The sequence below is a fragment of the Idiotropiscis lumnitzeri genome, chromosome 3, assembly GCF_059441095.1.
Source record: "Idiotropiscis lumnitzeri isolate Australia: NSW breed Sydney's pygmy pipehorse chromosome 3, RoL_Ilum_1.0, whole genome shotgun sequence".
NCBI classification, from domain to species: Eukaryota; Metazoa; Chordata; class Actinopteri; order Syngnathiformes; family Syngnathidae; genus Idiotropiscis; species Idiotropiscis lumnitzeri.
In genome coordinates, this window is record NC_142393.1 from 10,740,025 (window position 1) to 10,762,695 (window position 22,671).

Genomic DNA, 22,671 nt, shown 5'->3' on the forward strand with positions numbered 1-22,671 from the left:
AGTAAGTGAGAGATTAATTTTGTCTCTCATTAAAGGAATTAAGGAAATCGTTTAAATCAAACCTCTGCATAGATGCAGTTTGGAAGATTTACAGCAATATAAGCGATGACCAATAGATGGCGCTATTTTGATGTGCAGCTCTTTTGTGAACGGAAACCCGAAGAAGACTGCCAGCGGAGCCACTCGGCTAACCTGATCATGTTATTGATCATTATGTTGCTGTAAATGGGAGAAGGATCAATTTTTGACGAGCCACGCTGATCCAAGACGGAATTGTAAAGATGGCAAGCGACGAGGAGAGGGGGGTGGTTCGAGTCAAAGTGAAGGTATGTTGGCTAGTTCTCAACAATCTTGCTGTTGTTGTGTGAAAATCTGTTTTGGGCATAGTCTATATTTTATTTTCATTGTACATATTGTGGGATACGTCACATGTAATCTGTTCTAGATCATTTTGATTACTTGTGAGAGACAAGTCGCATCTTGTGCATATTTTTTAACGATCACCATTGTTGTTGAAATCGCCGAAGTGTTTTGACCTTATGTCATTTCGACAGACCATTAACATGCTTGACAACATCTGTTTAATATAAGAAAACATACGGCAAGAATTACCAACCTACTTGAGCACTGACGTCAAAGCGGTCTAGGATGACGTCACCTAGTACGCACAACAACACGCGTGTGCACGTGCGCTGTGCATCTCTTTTTAAAGTCAAATGAAGATGCTGCAGCAGTATTATTATTATTATGGTTATTATTGACGTATGGGTCAGTTTTCGATGCAGCGCAAAACCCTTTTCCTTCTGAACGCCCATTAAACATCATTAGCCAGTCTCTTCCATTATTATCACTCCAAAATATGTACCAACCTGTTCAATGCAAATGAATCTTTCCAAGAACACGTTGCCTGTTTTTGTTTATACTTACGATACAGTAAGTACTTTATTCATCTCTTCATCAACAATAAATTTAACGCTGCTCAACCCTTGTGCTTCTCATGTTGTTTCAAAACGTCTACAGTTACGTTACATGCGAGTCTGACCGTACTTTTCTGGTTATGGGATGGATATTTATATGTATACATTCCAGTGATCATTTGGTTATGGATTTGTGATGTACTCTAATGTATTTCAGAAATGTGATGGATCACTTCCTGTGGAGATTCGATCCTTTGCTGTTGATCCTCAAATTACATCATTGGAGGTGTTGCAACATATTCTAATTAAAGCTTTTGATTTGAATGGGTAAGTCTGGTCCCCATAATTATATTTATTTTGACTTGGAATGTATCAAGTCAATCTGTTTGCAATGTGGGAAATTTGTGTTTGTGCTCATAAACTAGGAGGCGAAATTTTGAGATCAGTTACATGTCTCGAGGCGGAAGCGTTGCAGAGATGTATCTGTCTTTGATGTCCGATGGGGATTTGGATGTTGCATTTGCCAGTGCAGCCAAACCATATCTTCAACTCAAGATGGACGTGAAACCTTCAGAAGACAGTAAGAACACAAATAGCAGCCATTCACATCATTCCCCACACACTAACAAGCACATTGCAGAACCTAAAAACGCAGATCACTTCAGCTTTATCTGCTTTCTAACACCACACTGAGGTCAGAAATGTTTGTTGGAGGTGAAATGTAACACAAGCAGGCAAGCCTCTTTTTGGTCTCTCATGTTTCAAAAATGTTGCACACTGCTATTGTACAGTAATGTTATGCTTCCAAAAAGTGGGCGAGGAGGAGGCTGGTGTTGCGATCTCTGTCAGAAAAGCTCCAAGGGTATATCACACAAGATATATTTCAAACTTAAACTACAAGTTTTCCCCCATTGACGTAATCATCCTGGAATATACAACAGTGACTGCAGATTTTTGCAGCCATTGAACTTTATTAAATTACAGGAGAGTCTCATTCTTCTCCGTTATTAGTGGTGCAATTTAGGAAAGTAGGAGGGAAGGTAAAAAAGTCCTACTGGAGAGCCACCTTTGGGCAGTATTAAAGATAAACGTGGTAGCTGTCTAATCCATGTTTTCCGATCTGAGTGCATTTACAATATGTCACTGTTGTTTAAATTGTAGGTCCCGTGATGGAGGACTGGGACATCATCAGCCCCAAAGATGTGATTGGCTCCGAGCAGCTTCTTGCAGAGAGGACCAAATCTTTGGCATCTGCCGCACTTCCTTTCACCCAGTCTTTAATGTCTCAGGTACAGTTTTCTTAACCGAGTCCATACTCCCTTATAATTTACCTTCAGTATGGCTCTGTTCTCAAGTGGTTCTTACACATTTCTAATTAGGTTGGCCGGACACTGACACGAGTCCAGCAGGCCTTCAGCTGGTCTTATGGAGAGGAGATCAAGCCTTTCAAGCCTCCTTTGAGTGACACCGAGTTTCATAGTTATCTCAATGGCCAAGGACAATTGACACGACCGGAGGAATTAAGGCTGCGGATCTACCATGGTGGGGTTGAACCTTCACTGCGCAAGGTGCGGGTTCATTAATCTGCAAAGACTTCCCAATGCTCATTCTTGGAAATATTTTTGGGGAAAATGTTCAACTTTAAACTGTCGCCTTTGCACAAAAAAATATCGTAATCGTATCAACCGCCGATTAAAGTAGACCTCGTCACCCGAATGAGTTATGTGGTGAAACCGTATGTAAAGTTTCTCGTAGAATTTTTGAGTGCATGTGGGAAGAACAGGCAAATTTATCCGAACTTTAGGCTGACTTGCTGCCGTTTTTAATTTTACATTACAAGCTTCCAGGACCTTAATGATGTGGGACTTGCATTTTTTTTAAAAGGCAATTGGATGTTGTGTTGCATTCCTGTGAATAAAATTTCCGTCCTTTGTTTTCAGGTTGTTTGGCGGTACCTCCTTAATGTCTACCCAGACGGACTAAGTGGACAGGAACGAATGGACTACATGAAGCGAAAGACGAGAGAGTATGACCAGCTAAAGAATGAATGGACGGCCCACGTCAGCCACGAGGATCTTGAATTTATCCGGGGAAATGTGCTCAAAGACGTTTTAAGGACAGACCGCGCCCATCCGTACTACGCGGGCTCAGAAGACAGTCCACATTTGACCGCTCTCACAGATTTACTCACGACCTTCGCCATCACACATCCGCAGGTGTGTTTATAACTCCTCTTTTATTTACATTGAATGTGTCAGATTCTAATTCTCATCTTTTATTTCATTTTGGTTTCAAATACAGATCGCATTCACCTTATCTAGAAAAAATGTGCAAGTAATTAAAAATAAGAAAACATATCTGACAATATAATACATGTGTCTGTATTAGCAGTCCATACAGACGACAAAAATGGCAAGGGACTTGATAGAACTTATATGGAATTAACTTGTCAAAATATACTGTATTTTCCTCCACAGCTTGACCGTTACTCACTTACACAATCAATGAAGGTTGTTAATAGAGTGAATTTCTTCTGGAGTCATGGAAAAAGAATTAATGAAGATCATGCATCAGCACAACAAATTACAACTTGATATGATGAAAAATCCCATGTTAAATTTGAGTGGATGGATCAGATCTACAGATTTGTTTAGATTTGAGCAAAATTGGCTATTGTTGGTTGTTTTTGTGAATTGTCAAAGTGCATTCTGAACTTTATGTATTACTTGTTTTTCAGATATCATACTGTCAAGGAATGAGTGATATCGCTTCTCCTATACTGGCTGTGATGGATAACGAAGCACATGCCTTCATTTGTTTTTGCGGCATTATGAAACGCTTGGAGGGGAACTTCCGGCCTGATGGACAACTTATGTCTATTAAGTTCCAGCATCTAAAATTACTTCTGCAATACTCCGATTATGAATTCTACTCGTATCTGGTTTCCCGTGGGGCAGATGACCTTTTCTTTTGTTACCGCTGGTTACTTCTGGAGCTCAAGCGAGAGTTTGCCTTTGATGATGCGCTCAGGATGCTTGAGGTAACTTGGAGTTCGCTGCCCCCAGACCCTCCCGAAACGGAAGTGGAGCTACTTGGACCACCTTTACAGACAGATAAAACACGTTTTGCTGACAAGGACACGCCCAGTGGCGGTCGCCCTGGACGTGACTGGCAAAAAAAAGAGAAGCAACGTAGACAACATATGCTTCGACCGTCAAGAGAAGAAACCGAGGTCAGTTGGAATTCTGTCTCAGAAGACTGTCAGAAAGTTGGACCTGGAAGTGATCGAGGTCCGACTGAAGCTGTTGTGGGTAAGGCAGGTTTTGTGTCTCCTTCTATTGAAGAGAGTTTTGGTGACTTTAAATACTATTCTGCCCAAACTGAAGCTAGCTTTGATATGAAGGATACGAAGCAGCAACAGAGTGTGACTGACGCCCGGTCATTATCCCGCATTCCAATTCGTCAATCCACCACTGATAGCGAGGAGAATCTTGAAGAAAGAACGCCGCTTATAAAATGCTACAGCAATGGCCTTTCACCGGGATCGCCACCTCCTCGACCTCAAATCCGTAACGGTGACGCTGTATCTCATTCATCTTCAGCCTTACCTTCATCCACTTGGTCAATTGCTACTCCTGACTCTGCGCCACAAACGACAACTTTTGGTTTTGCAACCAGCGGAAGAGAGGCCTTATCAAGAACTGTCCCAAAAGTAATCACATCTTCTGCACAATTGCTCAGGAGTACAGGGTTGAACTTGACCAACCCTACTGTAAAAACGTGCGCTACACCTCACGCCCATGCTCAAAATCGCTCTTTTCTCTCGTCACCAATTTTGCCTTTTGGAAGAGGTCCTTCACAGCCCGGCTCCAGGTCGTCCTCCAACAACCTTCCTTCCCCTAGCAACAAAACCCCGACCACCACAGCAACTCACTTGGACAGTTCCCCCAAACTGGAAAGCGGCATCAAACCCTGTTCTCTGCCACCTCCCCAAGAGTTTGGAAAAGGCAACCCCTTCATGCTTTTTTTGTGCTTGTCCATCTTGCTGGAACACCGCGACCACATCATCAAAAATAGCCTGGATTACAATGAGCTCGCCATGCACTTTGACCGCCTAGTGCGGCGCCACAACCTGAGCAGGATCCTACAACGAGCCAAGGCCTTATTTGCGGACTACTTGCAGAGTGAAGTGTGGGACTCGGAGGAGGGGGATGAGGTCAGCTCGGACTCGCCGACATCAGCCACTGCCCCTCGGTACTCCCCGCCTTTAACCATCGCTGCTCGTCCCATTTACAGCCCTTTATCATCCCCTCAGTCTTCATCTCGGAATTCAACGTACAACCTGACAACAACCATTCCTTCCCCGACAGCTGAAATCTCCCTTTCACATATGTCATGATTTGCGCAAGTATCCCCCAATTTGACATTCTCATTAACTTCTCAGCAAGATGGCGTGGACTAAATATCTGTATGATGGATTGCATACAATATATGAATGATTCCAGAACTGATCATAACATGTTATTTGTGTTGCCGCCGCTTGGAGGTATTCGGATAGAGCTTTTCCTGCATCCTTCACAGTTGGTAATGCATGCACCGTCTTTTTTCTCTGTTTTTTTTTTTTTTTTGACAGTGGGGCAGGATAATCTATTTGAAATAACAGAACTCATTTAAGCCTTCTTTATTTGATTGTATTTAATTTAAATTATGTCTGGACACAGACAGAAAAATAAGATAGTCCTCTAAAAAACTGATGTAATTACCGGTAATCAAAAATAATAAGACAAAAATGGCGCTGCATACAGGGAACGGCAGCCCTTGTAATTGCTATTGGGAAAATAAAATCAGGCTCACCTTTCAGCAATGTTAAAATCCGCTTTGTCTTCTGACTGTCATCATCACTGTTACCTTCGTTTGGCCATTTTTAAACTCAGTGCCCCTATGATTTATTATTTCTATTTTTAATCTGTGGACTTTGACATTGTTTCCTGAAGTGCTCATGCATATGAATGTGCATACAAAATGGGGTCCATGAGTTTTTCTCAGAGATGGTAAAGCCTGAGTGGGTCAACAATTTTTAAATGGACACATCATAAGTATGATGGCTTTCTATTATTCACAATGACAAATGAATTCTTGCTTTTTTTTTATGCAAACGTCCACAACAAAAGAACGAGAGGCTGTAAAGAAACCGTGCTCCATTTTCTTGAAGATTTTACTATCATACTAAGTAAACTAAAGGTATTTCTAGTCGAGTCCCAGTGAATTATGATATACTGTAATCACGCTATTTATGAATAATTGACAATTTACAGTATGTAATGATATGGTCGACTATTTCAAGGGATGAAACAATTTTGCACTTGAGCTTTTGCTGTTTAGTTGAATTGAACAAAAGAACCACTTTTATGTCTCTCAATGTGTTGTTGTATAATTTCTCATGTCACATATTGACAGCTGCCAGTGAGGCCGCTACAGATTTTCAGCTTTACGTCCAATGTTTTTGCCGTTGTTGCTTCTGTGAGATTAATAGTATGAGGTGTAATAGCATTTGATGCTGCATTATTAGAGAAGTGCCTCATTCTTGGGAGTCGGAAACCTTCAAGTGTATTTTCATCTGTGCTAAAAATATCTCTTGCTATGATGTGGAAAACAACAGATGCTGTGTTTCAGCAGCATTTCAATTAACTGCTTAGTTCCATGAACAAATGAGCCAGCCAAAAACGTTGAAATGCTGTTTCGGCCCAGTTGATGAGGTGTGACTTGAGACTGAAACTACAAATCTCCCAAATTATTATAAAAAAGAAACAACTTTTTTTTTTAAGTTATTATAGTTCATTCTGTTCGGCATTTTATGTGTGTCGCTTAGTGTATACATTGAAGAAGAAAGTATGTGCTGTTGTATTCTGGGACCATACATGATTGAGTCAACCCTGTTGTATGCTTTAATACACATAAAAATGGAAAAGTCTCTTAGTTATTGAGCTTCACCTCAAATCCTGCTGATTGTCTGCTGGTTATTCCCCCCTTTTTTAGTGTTGGAAGATCAAACATGTGACACTGTAAGCCAAAAGTATGGGCTGTATTCATACACTTTTAAACTGTATTGCATTTGAAAATTTGTACACAACATTAAGGTCTAAGGGGCCTTTTTACAACAACCAGTAAGCTACTTGAATTAATGTATTATGTGCTTTTTTTTGTAACATATTTTTTATTTTGAGAGGCCTTCGTTTTGTTGTCTTGTTTGAAACATTTTTTTGTCATTGTTATTACGCTAACATTTGCTCTTGCCTTCCACCCTTTCTTGTATGATTATCATATTTAATATTTTAAATAGTACCTGATTGGACTATGTGCCAGAAATGTGTGCATTTGTAAAAAAAAAAAAAAAATCTAGTTACAGAATTGCAAAGCAGTTATACTTTTTAATTATACATACATCTGATTGCATAATGTGCACAAATAAATACGCTGCAACTCGTGATGAGAATGTTTTACTTTACTGCACAGTTCAATAAAAGCATTCATATGTTACTACATCATGATTGTTACTTAAAAGATAAGTATACCATTTACTCGTAGAATTTTGTGAGTTCTCCCTTCGCATATAGACCTGAGCCAATACACCTGATCAGAATATTTAATTAATTTTATTGAAGGTAATCCTGTCTGCCAATTAGCTCATTACCTTCCTTATGTCCTATGGTGCCTCATTTTGTAGTAGTGTATTCAGGTTCCCATTTTAATGGAGGCGGTGTCTTTCATTGTAGTCATGACTGTCTTCGTTTCAGTGCATGTTCCTGCCTCGGTTTTGTTTTTTTTAATCTATTTTTATTATTTAGTGTTTGAGTGAGCTTCATGCCAGGGATCTGGCTCAGCCTTGAGTGAAAGAGTCCATGAGCTTTTGTGCTCAAGGGCCACATTTGGGTTAATAATAAACTTTTATTCTCATGTTATTTTTAATTTATTTAATTCAAATTAATTCCCCAATTATAACTAAATCGTAACTGTGTGTGTAAACAAATAATTACTTTTGAGAGACTAGTGAATACATACATCAACTCCAAAAAATAACAAAAATTATAAATGAGCGTACGATCCAGAGGGTGGCAGTAATGCGACATCGATGACAGAGTAGTCAGCCATTGTATCTGAAAGAAGAAGTCGGGCCGCAGGCCGAGGCTGTTGTTTCCGTTTCCGGGGCAACCGTGTCTTTCACAAACAAGGCAAAAATGTTACTCCGACTGTCGCGCCTCGGAACGGTTTTCCCACGGTTACGTTGTCGCGTACCGGTTCGGTGCGTGTCCCAGTCGAAGCCGAGTGGCGCTGCCGGTGCGACTGCCGTGACCGAGCTGCAGCAGTCTGCACCGAGTGGCAGCCATGGTGAGGTCAGCCGCTTTGTCAAGGTGAGTTCCTCTGATTTTGCACGCTTCCAATAAATTTAGTGCAACTAACAAAATATTACGATACTGATAATATTGACTTTCTCGTTGACGTATTCTTTTATGACTGACGAGAACGAGGCCGTAGTTAATGTACACATCGTTCCACATTGAATTTGATGTCACAGTCTTAGTAGAGTGCCGCACTTAGCTGTCTAAGACATATTAGGCTCATGTATTTTATTTTGAGTTCATGTTTTTTTTGGGGGGGGGGGGGGGGGGTTTGTTGGAGAATATTTCTTGCCTTGTTGAAATTGGCTCGTTTGAGGGACGAAATTTTGTCATGTCTCATGAGTGGTGACAGCCTTCACCTCGTCCCGACGTAGTGTAATGGCCAGTGGAGGAACTGGCATTAGCAACCACTTTGCCAGTTTGGCCGTCTCTTCTTCAGCCTTGTTCTAAGATGGCCAGCAGCTGCTTGCTTCTTCATCTAGATGTGGAGAACAAGCGAATGCATCAAGCTTAAAGACGATATAAGCTATTTGGGGCTACATTTCCTGACACAAATATCGCCATGTCCACCGCGTAAGAGTCGTTCATAAGAACAAGCGTCCATCAGTGACGGACAGACAGACCACCATCAGTCTGACAGAATGTCCTCCACTGCACGTTTCCATATTTCCCCTTTTACTGACATTTAACCAGACACTATTCATTTTGAATGCATGGAGAGTGAGTAGTGAAAGTATAAAACTGCAGCACTTTCATTTCGTTCACTTTCTGCCTCAAGATTTAACCAATTAATCTTACAATAAACATTGTCTACAAGAGTCACCAATGCCTGATGGAATACTTTCAGAGCTATAGAACACATATCACTAATTATACTTATAATCGTTATTGTCATTGCACAGTCTTGCTATATTTCAATTTTGTATGGAGTTTGAGCTATACTTAATTTGGCACTCATGAAATGTGCCACCTCATACATGGATTCTTTGCATTATGTTTTTTACAGAATCCGGATTACCATGGCTTCTCCAGTGACCCGGTGGTTGATGAATGGAATATGAGACTGGCATTCTTCTTTGGCGTCTCTGTGTGTCTTGTCATTGGAGGAACATTCGTTCACTACTTACCAGACCACGGGTGGGTTCCTTTTGTATTTTAATTCCTCAGGCATTATCATGTAAAATCACAAGATTTCAGTTTCATTTTGACCCTGTTTAAATAATTTTGTGTTGTATTTGCAGCAGCTCATATCTTTGCATAGGCCTGTCCTCCTTAACATCCCATTGGTTACTTCTGCAATGTCTCTGTGTTTGTGTTCCAGGATGCGTCAGTGGGCCCGAAGGGAAGCTGAACGTGTGATCCTGCTGAGAGAGAAGGAGGGTTTGCCTCTGATAGAGGAAAACTACTATGACACCAGCAAAATTATTCTGCCCGGTGTTGGCGAGGAATAAATTGTACAACCACACACTTAATGTATTTGAGGAATATTGTATTTCACTAAAATAGAATAAAATGTGATTGTTGGATTCTTTAAATATGTGTGGACTATGACTCTCAAAGAATTATTTTTAATTGGTAGCATGTTTTTATATACCCTATTCAGTACTAAATTCCATTGCACTCCCTTATTTATTTATCTAATTTATATATTTGTCTGTATTATTGTTGTATTGCACTGGAGAGGGGAGCCCTCTAATCTCGTTGCACACTTGAGTACAATGACAATAAAGGGATTTCTAATTTCTAATTCTAAATTAGCAGTGAATCAAAAGGTTTATGTCTTCTTTAAATTTCAGTGCCTGATTCACCATCTTTTAACCGCTTCAGAGATGCCCATGCCCACCTGCAGGTTGCCTGCTGCCAGCCGACTTCTGCCTCCTGAGATTTGACATGACTTTAGCGTAGCTAAATGTCCGAAGTATAACCAGTCGGGGTTTGTGTGCGCATTCATGCTCGTGTCCGCTTCAGCTTGTTTCGGTGGAGACGAGATCGGCGCGGTATTTTTGAGATGATCACATGTGCTCACGTTTGATGTCAATAAATCCAAACTATTGTGCAGATCACATTTATACTTTCACAGGTTGAAGTGGACAAGAGTAGTATCGTGTATTCGCATTTTGGTGACAATCGGTCGTCGTTGTAGACAACAAAACTGACATATCGAACAATATTTTTTATTTATTTTTTTTTCATATCGAGCAATATTACCTCGCTTGCCTTCCTGCTGTGACGTAGACTCTGAAACCGAAAAAAAACAAGCTGAGCTCCAAAAGGGGGCGTGCCAATTCGTGGTAATTCTCCACACAAAAAAACTTAAATCACTATAGAGCCTTTTAGGGTTTGAACATTTTATTACTGATGTCATTTTTACATACAAACCTACTATATAAGTGCCAAAGTTAAGCTCATACAAGTGTCCCAACTACTATGACACGAGAAACAAAACACGTGTCAGTTGCGTATTGTATTGTAATACTATTGCGTACATGTATATAATTGCAACTGCGGGAAATACTCATTGCAAAGACAAAAATCTTAGAATCATACATTAAGTTCAAAAACGTCTATCGACTTTCGTTGGAAGTTACACTCAAGCACAAAAGTTGGCGCAGGGTAAACCTCCTGTACAGTAGGTGGCGGTATACATCCAAGAGCTATTAATTGCCATTCAACTTAAGATGAAGAAGACGTATGACGCAAGTGGTTACTGGCGCCAATTGTATACAGACAGGGATGCAAGCAGCCAATGTGTCTCTTCCGGCTATTAACGTTTAATCCTTTTCTTTGTTTTTAATCAACTTCCAATGACCAGCGAGTTGGTGACCTCACGTTGTTACCTTTTTAAACAGCTACGTTGCTTGTTACACTTCGAGCCGTATCATGCCTTCATTAACTTTGGACGGAGTGTCAGTGCAGTTTCCTTTCACTCCATATGAGTGTCAGAAGGACTACATGATGAAAGTCATTGAATGTCTTAAGAAGGTGAGTGTTTACATCAGAGGCTAAACCTCGTTTGCAATTCAATAGTGTGCAAAAATATGACGTCATCTGCCCTAGTGTCTGCTCTTGATTGTCTTGTTTAGGTGCTTTGTCCATGTATGTAGTTAATCACAATTAACAGCATGGCAGCATCCAACATTTCTATTTAGTCTCCATTCATATTTTTGTTCTGTTCTTTCATTTTTATGCAAAACTGCACGTGCATAAACAATGTATTGCACACGTTTTAGGAGGTTAATGGGGTCCTGGAGAGTCCCACAGGCACTGGGAAAACGTTGTGTCTACTCTGTGCCACTTTGGCATGGAGGGAGAACTTCAAAGACGCCATCACTGCACGTAAAATAGCAGAAAGGTTGGATGAGAAAAAGATGTCCATGGATGCTATTCTTGGATCTTGGGGACAAACTTCAGAAGATGCTTCCACGCCAAGTATGTACATGTTACAATATTGCCAAAATCAGTTCCTTGTCGTTTTAGTTAAAAAATACGAGTGTTCATTTTCTGTCAATTGCGTTGACGACTGCAAAACCACTGAAGCTAAAAGGAAATGAAACTCTTAAATGTAAACAGAAGTTGTGTTTATGCACGAGACAATGTTTTTTTCTTACACGAGAGGTAAATATTATGTTGGGTTACATGGGACGTCTTATTTTTGTCTTCTCTTTAACAACTGACTGCATTTGAGTACAGTTGTTGTTCTTCCAGTAGCCCTCAGAAATATATTATAATATTACTGAATTGATATGAAAGAAGATTCATATTGAAATATATTGTTTTTGTTGTCGCTGTTATTGTTTTCCAGCATCCTACAGTGATGTTCCCAAGATCATCTATGCATCACGGACACACTCGCAGCTTAGCCAAGTTGTAAACGAGTTAAAGAACACGTCATACAAGTAAGATATCTCATTTTAATAGTTGTTCATTTGGGGAATCAAATAAATTAGCCCACAGTTAATTCCAGTGAAACATTGAATAAAATGTATTCTGTATATAGTTGCACTTTTCTGGTCTTGCACCTTTTGAGTGACACTATAGAAGTAAACATTGAATTGCATTCCTTACCTTATGGATTTACCCCTGGTGGTCCAATGTTTTTGCAGCAGATCATACGGTTGATGCAGGTTTAATTGAAGTGAAGGCCAGCGTAACATATGAAGTCCTTGTTGGTTACACTGTGGAGAAGCAAGTCCCTATTCTCAGTTTCACATTCAAAGCAGATTTCTGCATCTTCTCCGATGGCTTCCTTAAAACGTTGTGGGTTTATGGAAAACTAAAACATATTTTAGGGAGGCTGCCTAATAGGAAGCTGTTAATGTCTGATGAAAGTCATTGTTTTTTGTGCTGTGTGGTGAAAAACCGAGAAGGTAAACAGATAGATGAACTAGAACCTGATCATTTTGCATCTAATCCCAAAATTTTACGGTTCCTTGATGTTGGCCATATTTGTCTGTGCCTGAATTAATCTCACACCCTATTTTTTTTTTTTTATCTCTGATTCAGACCAAAGGTGTCTGTGTTAGGGTCAAGAGAGCAGTTGTGCATCAATCCAGAAGTGATGCGTCAGGAAAGCAACCATCTCAAGGTAAGGTTTATTTTGATTATATATTTACTTATTTGTGATGTTTTATTCAGCCAAATTAAAATTGCTGTATGAGTTGAAAAAGTTTCGGAAAGTCTTTATGTTTTTTTTTTTTTTGGGAGCAATATTTAATATAAGTTGTATTTGTATTGTATTATAAGATGTTCATGGTAGCTTGTTGGTTCAGCAACAAAGTAAGAACATATATTTGAACTGGTATGAAAGGATGGTGTCAATGTGTTTATTTCGATGCAACTGCCTGCTTTTATTTTTAAGGTCCATTTGTGTCGAGCAAAGGTCTCTACGAGGTCATGTACCTTCTACAACAATGTTGAAGGTAATGTTTTTACATCAGTTTTACATCATCAAGTCAAGTTGTCAGTTTGTTTTGCTTGATGATCAGTCATTATAATATATGCAGGTGGTTTGAAATCTGTTTGTATACTCTATTTATATTATATATTAGTTATATGAATTATTTCTTGGCTTTGTCTTCAGAGAAATGCACTGACAAAGAATTGGTAGAAGAAATTGTGGACGTGGAAGACCTGGTCAAATTTGGCAACAAAAATAGGTTTGAGTCCTGTTGTTATGTTTATTTAAACTACGGTTGAGCGAGTTATCTATTTCATTCAAGTTACAAAGTTTCGATGCTTTTGGCATTGCAGCAACCCACAGTGGCAACATCATAAATGTATTTGAGCTTTTTTGAATGGCTTTCGAGGTCAAGATCTAATTTCCTTTTTTTTTTTTGCAGAGCTTGTCCTTATTATCTCTCACGTTCTTTAAAACAGCAGGCAGATATCATATTTATGCCTTACAACTATCTCCTGGATCCAAAGGTAAGCAGTAGCGTTAATAGAGCTTAGCCTGTATGAACGTTTTTTTTTGTCTGTTTCAAAGCAAATGGTCTGTAGACAAAAGTGTTGACTAGTGTTCCTTCTTTTCTTTTCTCTTTTGTTCTGCTTCCTGTCTTTTCACAGAGCCGCAAAGCTCACAGCATCGAATTGGCTGGATCTGTTATCATCTTTGATGAGGCTCACAATGTAGTAAGACTGCCCTCGGCATTATTACTCTCAATTAATTGTTTATCCACAACTTTAGTCTGTGGCTGTAGTTTTATTGCGCCAACAGTAAAAGCACTGAGGGTGCCTCCTACGCAGCTTGCTAATTCAGTGTGTAGCATTCTTTGACATCTTTAGGTGTGGGGCTGATGTTAGCATTAAAGCATTTTGGTCTACAAGTCAGTCTGTAATTTTGTTTTCTCGTTTGCAGGAAAGAACGTGTGAAGAGTCAACATCATTTGATTTGACTCCTTATGATCTCGCCTCAGCCATTAATGCGCTGACCAGATTGTTAAGTGACCATGTTCAAGAAGCCGGTTTTGGGGAAACTTCTTCTCAAGGTTTGTAACGGAGAAGGCCTCAACTCTTGTTCTATTCTGTTTTTTTGTTTGCTTCTGAATTTTTAACCATTGTCCTCGTGTACTATAGATATAAAGTTTTCAAAAATACTGTACTCTGACATTCACTAACATTTCATCGGAATACTGCAAAAAAAGGAGAGAACTAATTTTTAGTCCTGTTTTCTGTAGTTACAGGTTTGAAAACAGACGTTGTCGTGATTGCTAAACTCAAAGGTTAGTATTCAAAATAATTAATCCAGATTTATTTACCATAATGTTTATCATTTATTATCCTTAATAGGAATATCTAAACAGTTGTTGTCATTCTTTTCAGAGATCCTGTTGAAACTGGAGGCTGCTATTGATTCCTTTGAGGTGCCTGGTGACAAAGGCATTACAAAACCTGGAATGTAAGTGACGAGCAAAACGGTAACCTCAATTTTCACTCAGTATTTTAGAAGTTCTGTCACCAAAGCTGATGATTTAATCTAAAACAGAAAAAGTGCGTGTATAATTTTTAGGTATCCCTGGCGCAATAGACGTCTCATTGATAACGCTCCCAAAAATAATTTTATTTATTTATTTTTTTGAAACTTGTGATGTACTTCACAGCTTCATATATGAGCTGTTAGAGGGAGCCCACTTGACATACGACACCAAGGAGGGTGTGTCCGAAGCCCTGGAGCAGATCATTGGATACTTAGCAGGACGTAAGTATTGCTCACTAGCTTGCTGTCCCTTTTCAATTTACCGTTATTTTGTCACATTTGTTTCATCACCACGTTGAAGTTCAAGTGCATTTTTAGCCAGATAGTGCTAAACTTTATATTGATTCAAATGTTCTTGGCACAGCAGCAAATTATTTGTATGACATGTATTTCACAGAGCCAGGGGTATTTCTCAATACGAGTGGATTGCAGAAATTCTCGGATATCATACAGGTATGTCAAGTGAAGATACAGAGGAGTTAAAAATACTTATGTAAATTGGACAACAGGCACTAGTTAAATACAATTTTCCAAGAAAATGCAAAATTTCCTGACAATTTAAACAGCAGCAGCATAAAGCACCATTAACGTTACATTCTTTAGTAGCAACAGATGTTGCCCCCCCTCCCCTCCCCTTTATAGGTGGTGTTTAGTGGTAAAGTATCATCACAGACAGACCAGCGAATGAAAATGGAAGCTAATACAGTTCATTTTAAGGTGAGTTATTTTTCACACCTCAACAATGTATGATGAGATTAATATTGTTTTATTATTTTTTTATTTTTTGAATAGTCTGCTACCGATGTCAACTTTTTTTTATTGTAGTAACATCATGATCAAGCACTGGACATCAACTATCGTATTTGTGTACTGGCCGCAGGTTCACATCCATAAAGACACCAGCGCTCAGAAAAAACAAAAAGACGGTGACCCGTGGGCTTCATCAACAAAGAAAGAAGGTACTGTAAATGGATTGAGTAATCAGCGGTTGCGCTGATAAAAATCGCATTTCTGCAATCTTCATTTTGTTTTAAATGTGGTGCAAAACTGCTGTCAAAACAGAACCGCTGTTCAAAGTTGTTGAGATAAGTACTAAATAGATCCCGTTACTTTCTACTGCCTGTCGTTACAGAACAGCCCAGAGTTTGAGAAAAAAAAACACAGTATGGACTGTAGATTGTGGGTTTATTGTTGTTACAATTAAAGTTAAAGTTTGCTTCTTATGGCACATATTGACTTTTATGGTGCTGCTCCAAACTGAGCTCTATGTATTTTAAGAATATTAAGAGTTGTAGTGTAACTGATTAACATTTACTCTGTGTTTGTTCATTTGTTATGTATCTTCCAGGAAATATTCTGAGTTATTGGTGTTTCTCTCCGGCCTTCAGCATGCAGGACTTGACGAATCAAGGTGTTCGCTGCATCATTCTGACCAGCGGTACCCTTTCTCCCCTGAACTCTTTTACCTCTGAGATGAGGATGTACGTGTTTTTTTTTTGTTTGTTTTATTCTTATATCTTGTATAATGTTATGAATGGCAGATGGCCTTTCTTGCCTGACCTATAATCAAGTGTATAAAAAGTGCTTCTGATGACCAACGTGTTCTTCCTCTCTCTTCATGTGCAGACCGTTCCCAGTGTCTTTGGAAAACAGCCATGTGATTGAGCGGGATCAGATCTTTGTTAGTGTCATTGACCAAGGTCCAGATAGGGTACCGTTGAGTTCAGCATTTGATAGAAGGTCCGTACGTTCATACATAAGTTGTTGTACACATGCTACACAAGCCATAATGTTCATTTCACTTTTTTGCAGAGTTAGCACTGTAAAACAAATGTCCTTTGCTGTCTTATTTTTTTAGTGAGTTTCTTTAACTGAAGAACATGAATTTATAGTATAAGCCATCTATATATAAAACATGTAGCCAAAATTGTACTGATGTGACTTTGTCTGTAACGTACAAAAAACAAGAATGTTACTTTCTTATCTACTGGGTGGTTTAGTATCTTAATGCTGACGAGATTAAATATTCCTTTTTTTTTTACAGATTTGATCCTGAAAACTTATCATCTCTAGGAAACACAGTGGGTAAGTACAAACTATTTACTTTTTTTTTTTTTTTTAAATACAGTACTCTTTTACCCTCACAACGATTATCTTGAAAAGCAACCTTATTTGCTTGAAGAATGTTTCAACATTTGTCTCCTCAGTGAACCTGACCCGGATTGTACCCCATGGTCTCCTTTTGTTTTTCCCCTCCTTCTACTTGATGGAAAAAACTTTGGAGTTCTGGAGAGTGAGTGATGATTAAATATTATATTTGACGTTTGAAATGTGTCATCCTTTTAAATTATTCATCATTTTGTTCCCAAATCGCAATCCTTCTCACCAGAGCAAGGGGCATGCAAATCGGATCGAAAGTGTAAAGCCAATGTATGTCGAACCAAAAGGGAGAGGAGCCTTCGCTGAGGTAAATGTCTTAAAAAGATATTAAACGAGTATCATCAAGTAGCTATCGTGTGAGACATGCTGCTCTTGTCTGTTTTTTTTTAGACAATTGAGGCTTATTACAACAAAGTGAATGACTCCCAATCTAGAGGCGGAATCTTTGCTGCAGTGTGTCGAGGAAAGGTGAATATTCACGGATAAACAGTCCTAGATAATGTTTGCACTAAAAATGTGAATTTAATTATTTTGTAATCTAGTACAATTAATAATAATTATTAATTATTATGTAATCCAGTACATTACGTAGGACAAAAGCATTTTCCTGGTCCGCAAAGCACATGCACCAACCAGTTTAGTTAACTTTTATGGATACTACAGTTCCCCGATGAGCTTATAGACCTGGTCCAATATTCCAGAAAACCACTAGTGGCTGTGATTTACCTCATCAGACAATCTTTTAAAAGGGTTGCATTATGTTCAGGCACGGTCTCATTCTACTGTGTGTTCCAACGATTGCATTCGTCCTTGCTTAAGGAGCACCAAGCCCGCGTTTTAAGCGGAAGAGCTTAAAACGGTTTAAAGCTCACATGAACAATCATGGTTGTTTGATCTTTTTTTTTTTTTTTTTTTTTTTGGAAGCTCTCAACATTTCCTTTTTCTTCAGGCTAGCGAGGGTCTGGATTTCGCAAACACATTTGGCCGTGGCGTTATAATCACTGGACTCCCCTTTCCACCAAAGATGGACCCTCGAATCATTTTAAAGATACAGTTCTTAGATGAGATGAACCAAAAAAAATCCACAGTACCTGGCCAGAAGGTGAGAGTTAATCAGATTATTTTGAAGGTAAGCATGTGTCCTTATTACGTTAGAGCTCAACATGGCCAAACTTTTTTTTTTTTTTCTTAAGGCACAGTATTAGGTTGTTATTTGCAGAAAAAAAACTCACATTACTTTTATTTTGCTTTGACATGTTTTGTTTTTGGGGTGTGGATGTGTCTTTTGCAGTTCCTTACTGGGCAGGAGTGGTACAGAGAGCAAGCTTTCAGAGCTGTCAACCAGGCTATTGGTCGAGTCATTCGCCACAAGGATGACTATGGAGCCATCTTCCTCTGTGATCAGAGGTCAGATGCAGTTTGTTTCATACACTGTAATGCAGTCTGATAATAAATAGAAATATGTAAAATAATTATTTTATTTGTGAACCATGTTTTTAGTTTTTCATTACTTTCTTGTCATTACTAAAACAATTAAACAATGCTATTTTTAACATCGTTATTTGACTAGACTCCATTTTCCAGCAATCTGATTCACGTGGGAATTTGTTTTGTCCAATGGCAGTCAGCTTTTTTTCTAAGCTTTCTTTGTCCTCATTGAAAAGCCATAAAGAGAAGTGACATTTTAAGTTAGGTAATGAAAACCTGACTATATTTTTTCCCCCCCACAGATTTAAAAACAGAGATGTACAAGCTCACCTTCCAGCATGGTTGAGGCCTTATGTGCGTTTTTATGACAGCTTTGGGAACATTGTTCGTGATGTCTGCCAGTTCTTCAGGGTGGCACAGAAAATGGTACGCCAGTTGTTCTTGAGTCCTGCTACTATGATACAGTATGTGATGTGTTGTGAAAATAAAAAAGAAAGCTGTGGAGAAAAAAAACCTTGATGTGCTCAGAAAAAAAACAAAAAACGTCAATTTTGGAATCGGGATGTCAGTTTCAGTTTTAATAACGCATAAAGATCTAACTAAACAGATTTTTTTCCCACATTGTTCTCCAGTGTTATTCATATTTAATTGTGACACAGACGACATTATTTTCTTAAATGTGTTCTCTTGTGAAAATGACATTTTTGCGTACCGTTTACACACATCCACTATATAATCTAAAACAATTGAATACTTGAAATTTTAGTGAAACCACTTGAGAAAACCGATATAACTGTGCGGGAATTAACTCTTGTTTCGTTGGAATTTCAAACCAGAGGCCTTTGTTGGATAAGAATCCTGCGTCGGATCCCTCAGCGGTTCCTGGAAGCAGTTGTCAGTCGTCAGTTCCTCAATGCTCCGGTGATACCTCATACACACATTCCCAGAAGCCATACGCTCAGAAGGCCAAAATGCTAGACATGCACACTTCCACTTTAAAAAGAAGGAGAACTGGTGAGCATTTATTTGATCTTATAGATATTCTTGACGTGACCACTTTGATACCTTATCTTACATTTGTCTTATCTTGTCTCCCGATAGATGACCCTTCTGAATATGCGAGTATTTTTAAACAGTATGCGTCTCAGACTCAAAAGAGAGAGATCAAACCAGGGAACCTGTTTGATGCCCTCGAGCGAGTAGAGCAACAAAGACAAGGCAATGGCGCTTTGGGAGATCAGACGGTATGTTGACTTATTCTTTTGTTTAGTTTTTTCTTGGGAGACAATGATGAAAAAATGTTTTGCATTACATAATTTACAGCACGGGAGTTTGATTGGAAACACCAGCGTTCCTGTGTGGAGTTTGTGTATTGGGGTTTATGTTTGTATTTACATTTTTTGTGTTTCTTTTGTTCATTTCTAGCAAAGCCATTTGTCCACACTGTCACTGCAACATGACAAGAGAATGGACGAGATGATGCGAGGAGGCCAACGCAAAATAAAATTGGTCCAAGAACAGGTATTTATCATTTCCAGTGGGACAACTGTTGGCGAGTTCAGTCTCAATTTCCAGTATTTTTTTTCTTTTTTTCATGCTTGGCGAGGCAGTCTAAACTGCAGTGTTCTTTTGAATATCATTCAAACTGTTGAACTCGTTCCATAACTGTCTACAGTTGTGACGAGTCATTTACCACTGCATCACTTTTCTAAATCAATTGACTGCAGAAAACGTGAAAACTCGCTCTTACATGCGTCTGTATGTGTCCTTGTTATTATGTACTAAGCATCGTTGAGTAATTTTCATTTTCTTGATTCTTTTTAAAGAAACCAAGCGTTACTGGAGATGGAAAAAACACCATGGCCAGGGCATTTCTGTTAGAAATGAAATCATCGCTGAGTCAGGTCAACTTTGATCGAATCCGTCAGGCTCTGTATTCCTACAAGAAGAATGACAACCTGGACAATCTGCTGTCCGGCACGTCTTTATTAACACTTGACCCTCATACTTATAAACTATACCAAGGTAAGTTATTGGTACCAAAAATATATATTTTTTTTTTTTGCAGTTTCCTGATGTAATCTTTTGAAATGGAAAACTGGCCAACCTAAGACGGTTCAGTGGAAAAGTGACATGAGGACTTCCAAGTAATCCCATACCAGAGAGACAACACCACTGTCAAATTCAAATTATTTTAGGACATTTTTCAAATGTCGACTAAACTTTGCTGATCTCGAGAGCTAAATCTCTGAAGCCTATTTATAAACTGCGTCTGAAAGAATGAGATACAGTATGTTGAACGTACAACGTTCTCCTGCGTATTCGCGTTTCCGCATTCATAAATTCACCATGAAGCAGATTTTTTTTTTTTTGGTAGGGGGAAACCTTTTCTTGCATCATCAATATTCAGATCGGGCCCAGTCCCTATCTCCTTGTGAATAGCACTACAATTGATGTAAATCTTGGATGATATCATACTGAATAAATAGTTGATTAACAAAAAAATCATTGCATGTGTCACAGGTTTATACCCCTTTGTACGACCACATCACAGGAAAGCATTTGATGAGAAATGTCTGGAGCTGACTGGTACTGGATGTGGCTACAAACCGGAACACTCGCTGCACAGAGACGAAAAGGCCGCAGGAATGTCGCATTGTGGTAGGTCAAGATGGTATGGGAGCACTGGTGTAATGATTGCCGGTCTTTAATTTTCTGAAGTCATTCTGTTAGGATTTTTTACAATATACTTTTTTTTTTAATTTATGGCCAAGATGCATATTTCATACAAATATTTACTGTAATTGTGACAAAGTGAAACTATGCGTATTATCGTTATAGTATTTTCATGCATCTGATACGTTTTTTTGTTTTCCTCTGTAAATGTAATATATGGTACTCCTTCTACCGTGGTCGCACACGGGACATTTTGGTGAGGCACTTTTCTAAAAACAAACGACAAGTGTCTAGATAAAAGTGAAAATATCTGGTTGTATTTCATACTATTTAATTATACTACAGATTTATAAATTTTTATTCATGCAGTAATCATGTTCTAGGGCACTTTGAAGAAGTCAACGTCAAGTTATGTTTAAAAATATACATTTCCTTTATTGTTCTTAACTTCTGGTGACTAAAGACAATAGGGAAATGCATGTCTAGGGGTGACACTAAAAACCTTTCTGGCACAAAAGATAAAGAACACTAGAATTATATGAACGGTTTGATAATTGCCTAAAAATCTATCTGTTCAAGCTGAAAAATAATTGCAAAGATTTGATATGTTTAAAATGTAAGACTTATTATATATGCTTTATTTTCCCTGTCCAACAGATGAACAACCCAATGTGCTTCCGTCATCCAGTTCCGATTCAACATCAAGTACAAATGTGAATGGAGAGCAACTCACAGAAGAAGGTAAGGTAAACTCAGACGGGTAGGTCATGCCAGGGAAACAGGGCAAGCTGGCGCGTGGGGATTTTACTCTAGGTTGAAGTGTGCATGAATGAGTTCAAAAATACACAAAAGAATGGCTTCACCAGAACAAAGTGATTTTGGAATCTCAATACAGAATTGTTAGTGAACAAGGAAGCTAAAACTCTTCCATGTTTTCCAGACACTTACGAAAGTAGTCGACTTCAGTCTTCCTTTCTTTTTGATGTGAAATATGCTCTTGGCCCAGAGGGAACATCTCAACTTTGTAAAGCTATTAACGCCTACAAGAAGACAGACAACTACGAAAATATAGTGACTGTAGCTGTGGCCTTATTCACTAATAGAGAGAAAGACTTCAACCTTTTATTCAGTAAGTATAGTCTTATCTCATTTAAAATGTTCTTTTTTTTTTCAGTTTAGCGATCAAATTTCTTTCTCTGGTTTGAAGGATTTAGCGGTGTCATTCGCCCTCACCATAAGAAGCAATACAAAGCGATGCTGAGAGAGTTGATGGGTCAATCTGAAGAGACTGCTCCTGCAGAAACAGACCAGACAAACGCAGAGACAAGACAATCAAGCGCATGATTTTACTCAAGTTAATATTATGCCATTTCCAAAAGATACAAAACTCAGTTGGACGCCTGATTGTATCTATTTCACAGTTTGTACAATGTGTTATGGTTGTTAAACGTATGTTTTTTGTACATAAATAAAGTGAATGAGAATTTCAGACAGACTGTTGTTTGTGGATTATCTGGACAGTTGTTAAACACCCTAAAGAAAAAAGAAAACCTGTTGATAGCCAATAAAAACATCAACATGCTCTTCAGAAGACTTATAACGGTCCTAATCATTTTAA

At 38.7% G+C, this 22,671-nt stretch overlaps 3 protein-coding genes across 5 annotated transcripts; all 3 read left to right on the plus strand.

Moving 5' to 3' along the window:
- Positions 1–11: 11 nt before the first annotated feature.
- Positions 12–7,457, plus strand: tbc1d25 (TBC1 domain family, member 25). The gene is made up of 7 exons (XM_088292249.1): positions 12–326; positions 1,135–1,244; positions 1,343–1,497; positions 2,079–2,206; positions 2,297–2,485; positions 2,858–3,133; positions 3,655–7,457. Exons 1-7 carry the CDS (start codon positions 282–284, stop codon positions 5,314–5,316), a joined length of 2,565 nt encoding a protein of 854 aa, XP_088148375.1. The 5' UTR covers positions 12–281; the 3' UTR covers positions 5,317–7,457.
- A 593-nt stretch (positions 7,458–8,050) lies between these two features.
- Positions 8,051–9,849, plus strand: ndufb11 (NADH:ubiquinone oxidoreductase subunit B11). Its single transcript, XM_088291139.1, has 3 exons — positions 8,051–8,326; positions 9,321–9,451; positions 9,636–9,849. Exons 1-3 carry the CDS (start codon positions 8,153–8,155, stop codon positions 9,763–9,765), a joined length of 435 nt encoding a protein of 144 aa, XP_088147265.1. The 5' UTR covers positions 8,051–8,152; the 3' UTR covers positions 9,766–9,849.
- Positions 9,850–10,975: 1,126 nt separating this feature from the next.
- rtel1 (regulator of telomere elongation helicase 1) lies at positions 10,976–22,542 on the plus strand. Of its 3 annotated transcripts, none has more exons than XM_088292016.1 (32): positions 10,976–11,296; positions 11,545–11,743; positions 12,117–12,210; positions 12,818–12,899; positions 13,173–13,233; positions 13,395–13,470; positions 13,654–13,738; positions 13,880–13,945; positions 14,172–14,301; positions 14,491–14,535; positions 14,636–14,711; positions 14,914–15,011; positions 15,187–15,242; positions 15,432–15,506; positions 15,670–15,748; positions 16,138–16,270; positions 16,416–16,529; positions 16,834–16,874; positions 16,997–17,082; positions 17,179–17,256; positions 17,340–17,417; positions 17,899–18,051; positions 18,241–18,356; positions 18,680–18,803; positions 19,214–19,391; positions 19,479–19,621; positions 19,803–19,898; positions 20,204–20,402; positions 20,901–21,038; positions 21,711–21,794; positions 22,060–22,182; positions 22,261–22,542. In XM_088292016.1, the coding sequence occupies exons 1-32, from the start codon at positions 11,195–11,197 to the stop codon at positions 22,395–22,397; spliced, it is 3,345 nt and encodes a 1,114-aa protein (XP_088148142.1). In that variant the 5' UTR covers positions 10,976–11,194; the 3' UTR covers positions 22,398–22,542. The 3 variants fall into 3 exon arrangements, with proteins under 3 accessions (XP_088148142.1, XP_088148141.1, XP_088148144.1); XM_088292015.1 differs by having other exon boundaries at positions 10,977–11,296; positions 21,994–22,182; XM_088292018.1 differs by lacking the exon at positions 22,060–22,182 and having other exon boundaries at positions 10,980–11,296; positions 22,228–22,300.
- The last annotated feature ends 129 nt before the right edge of the window (positions 22,543–22,671 follow it).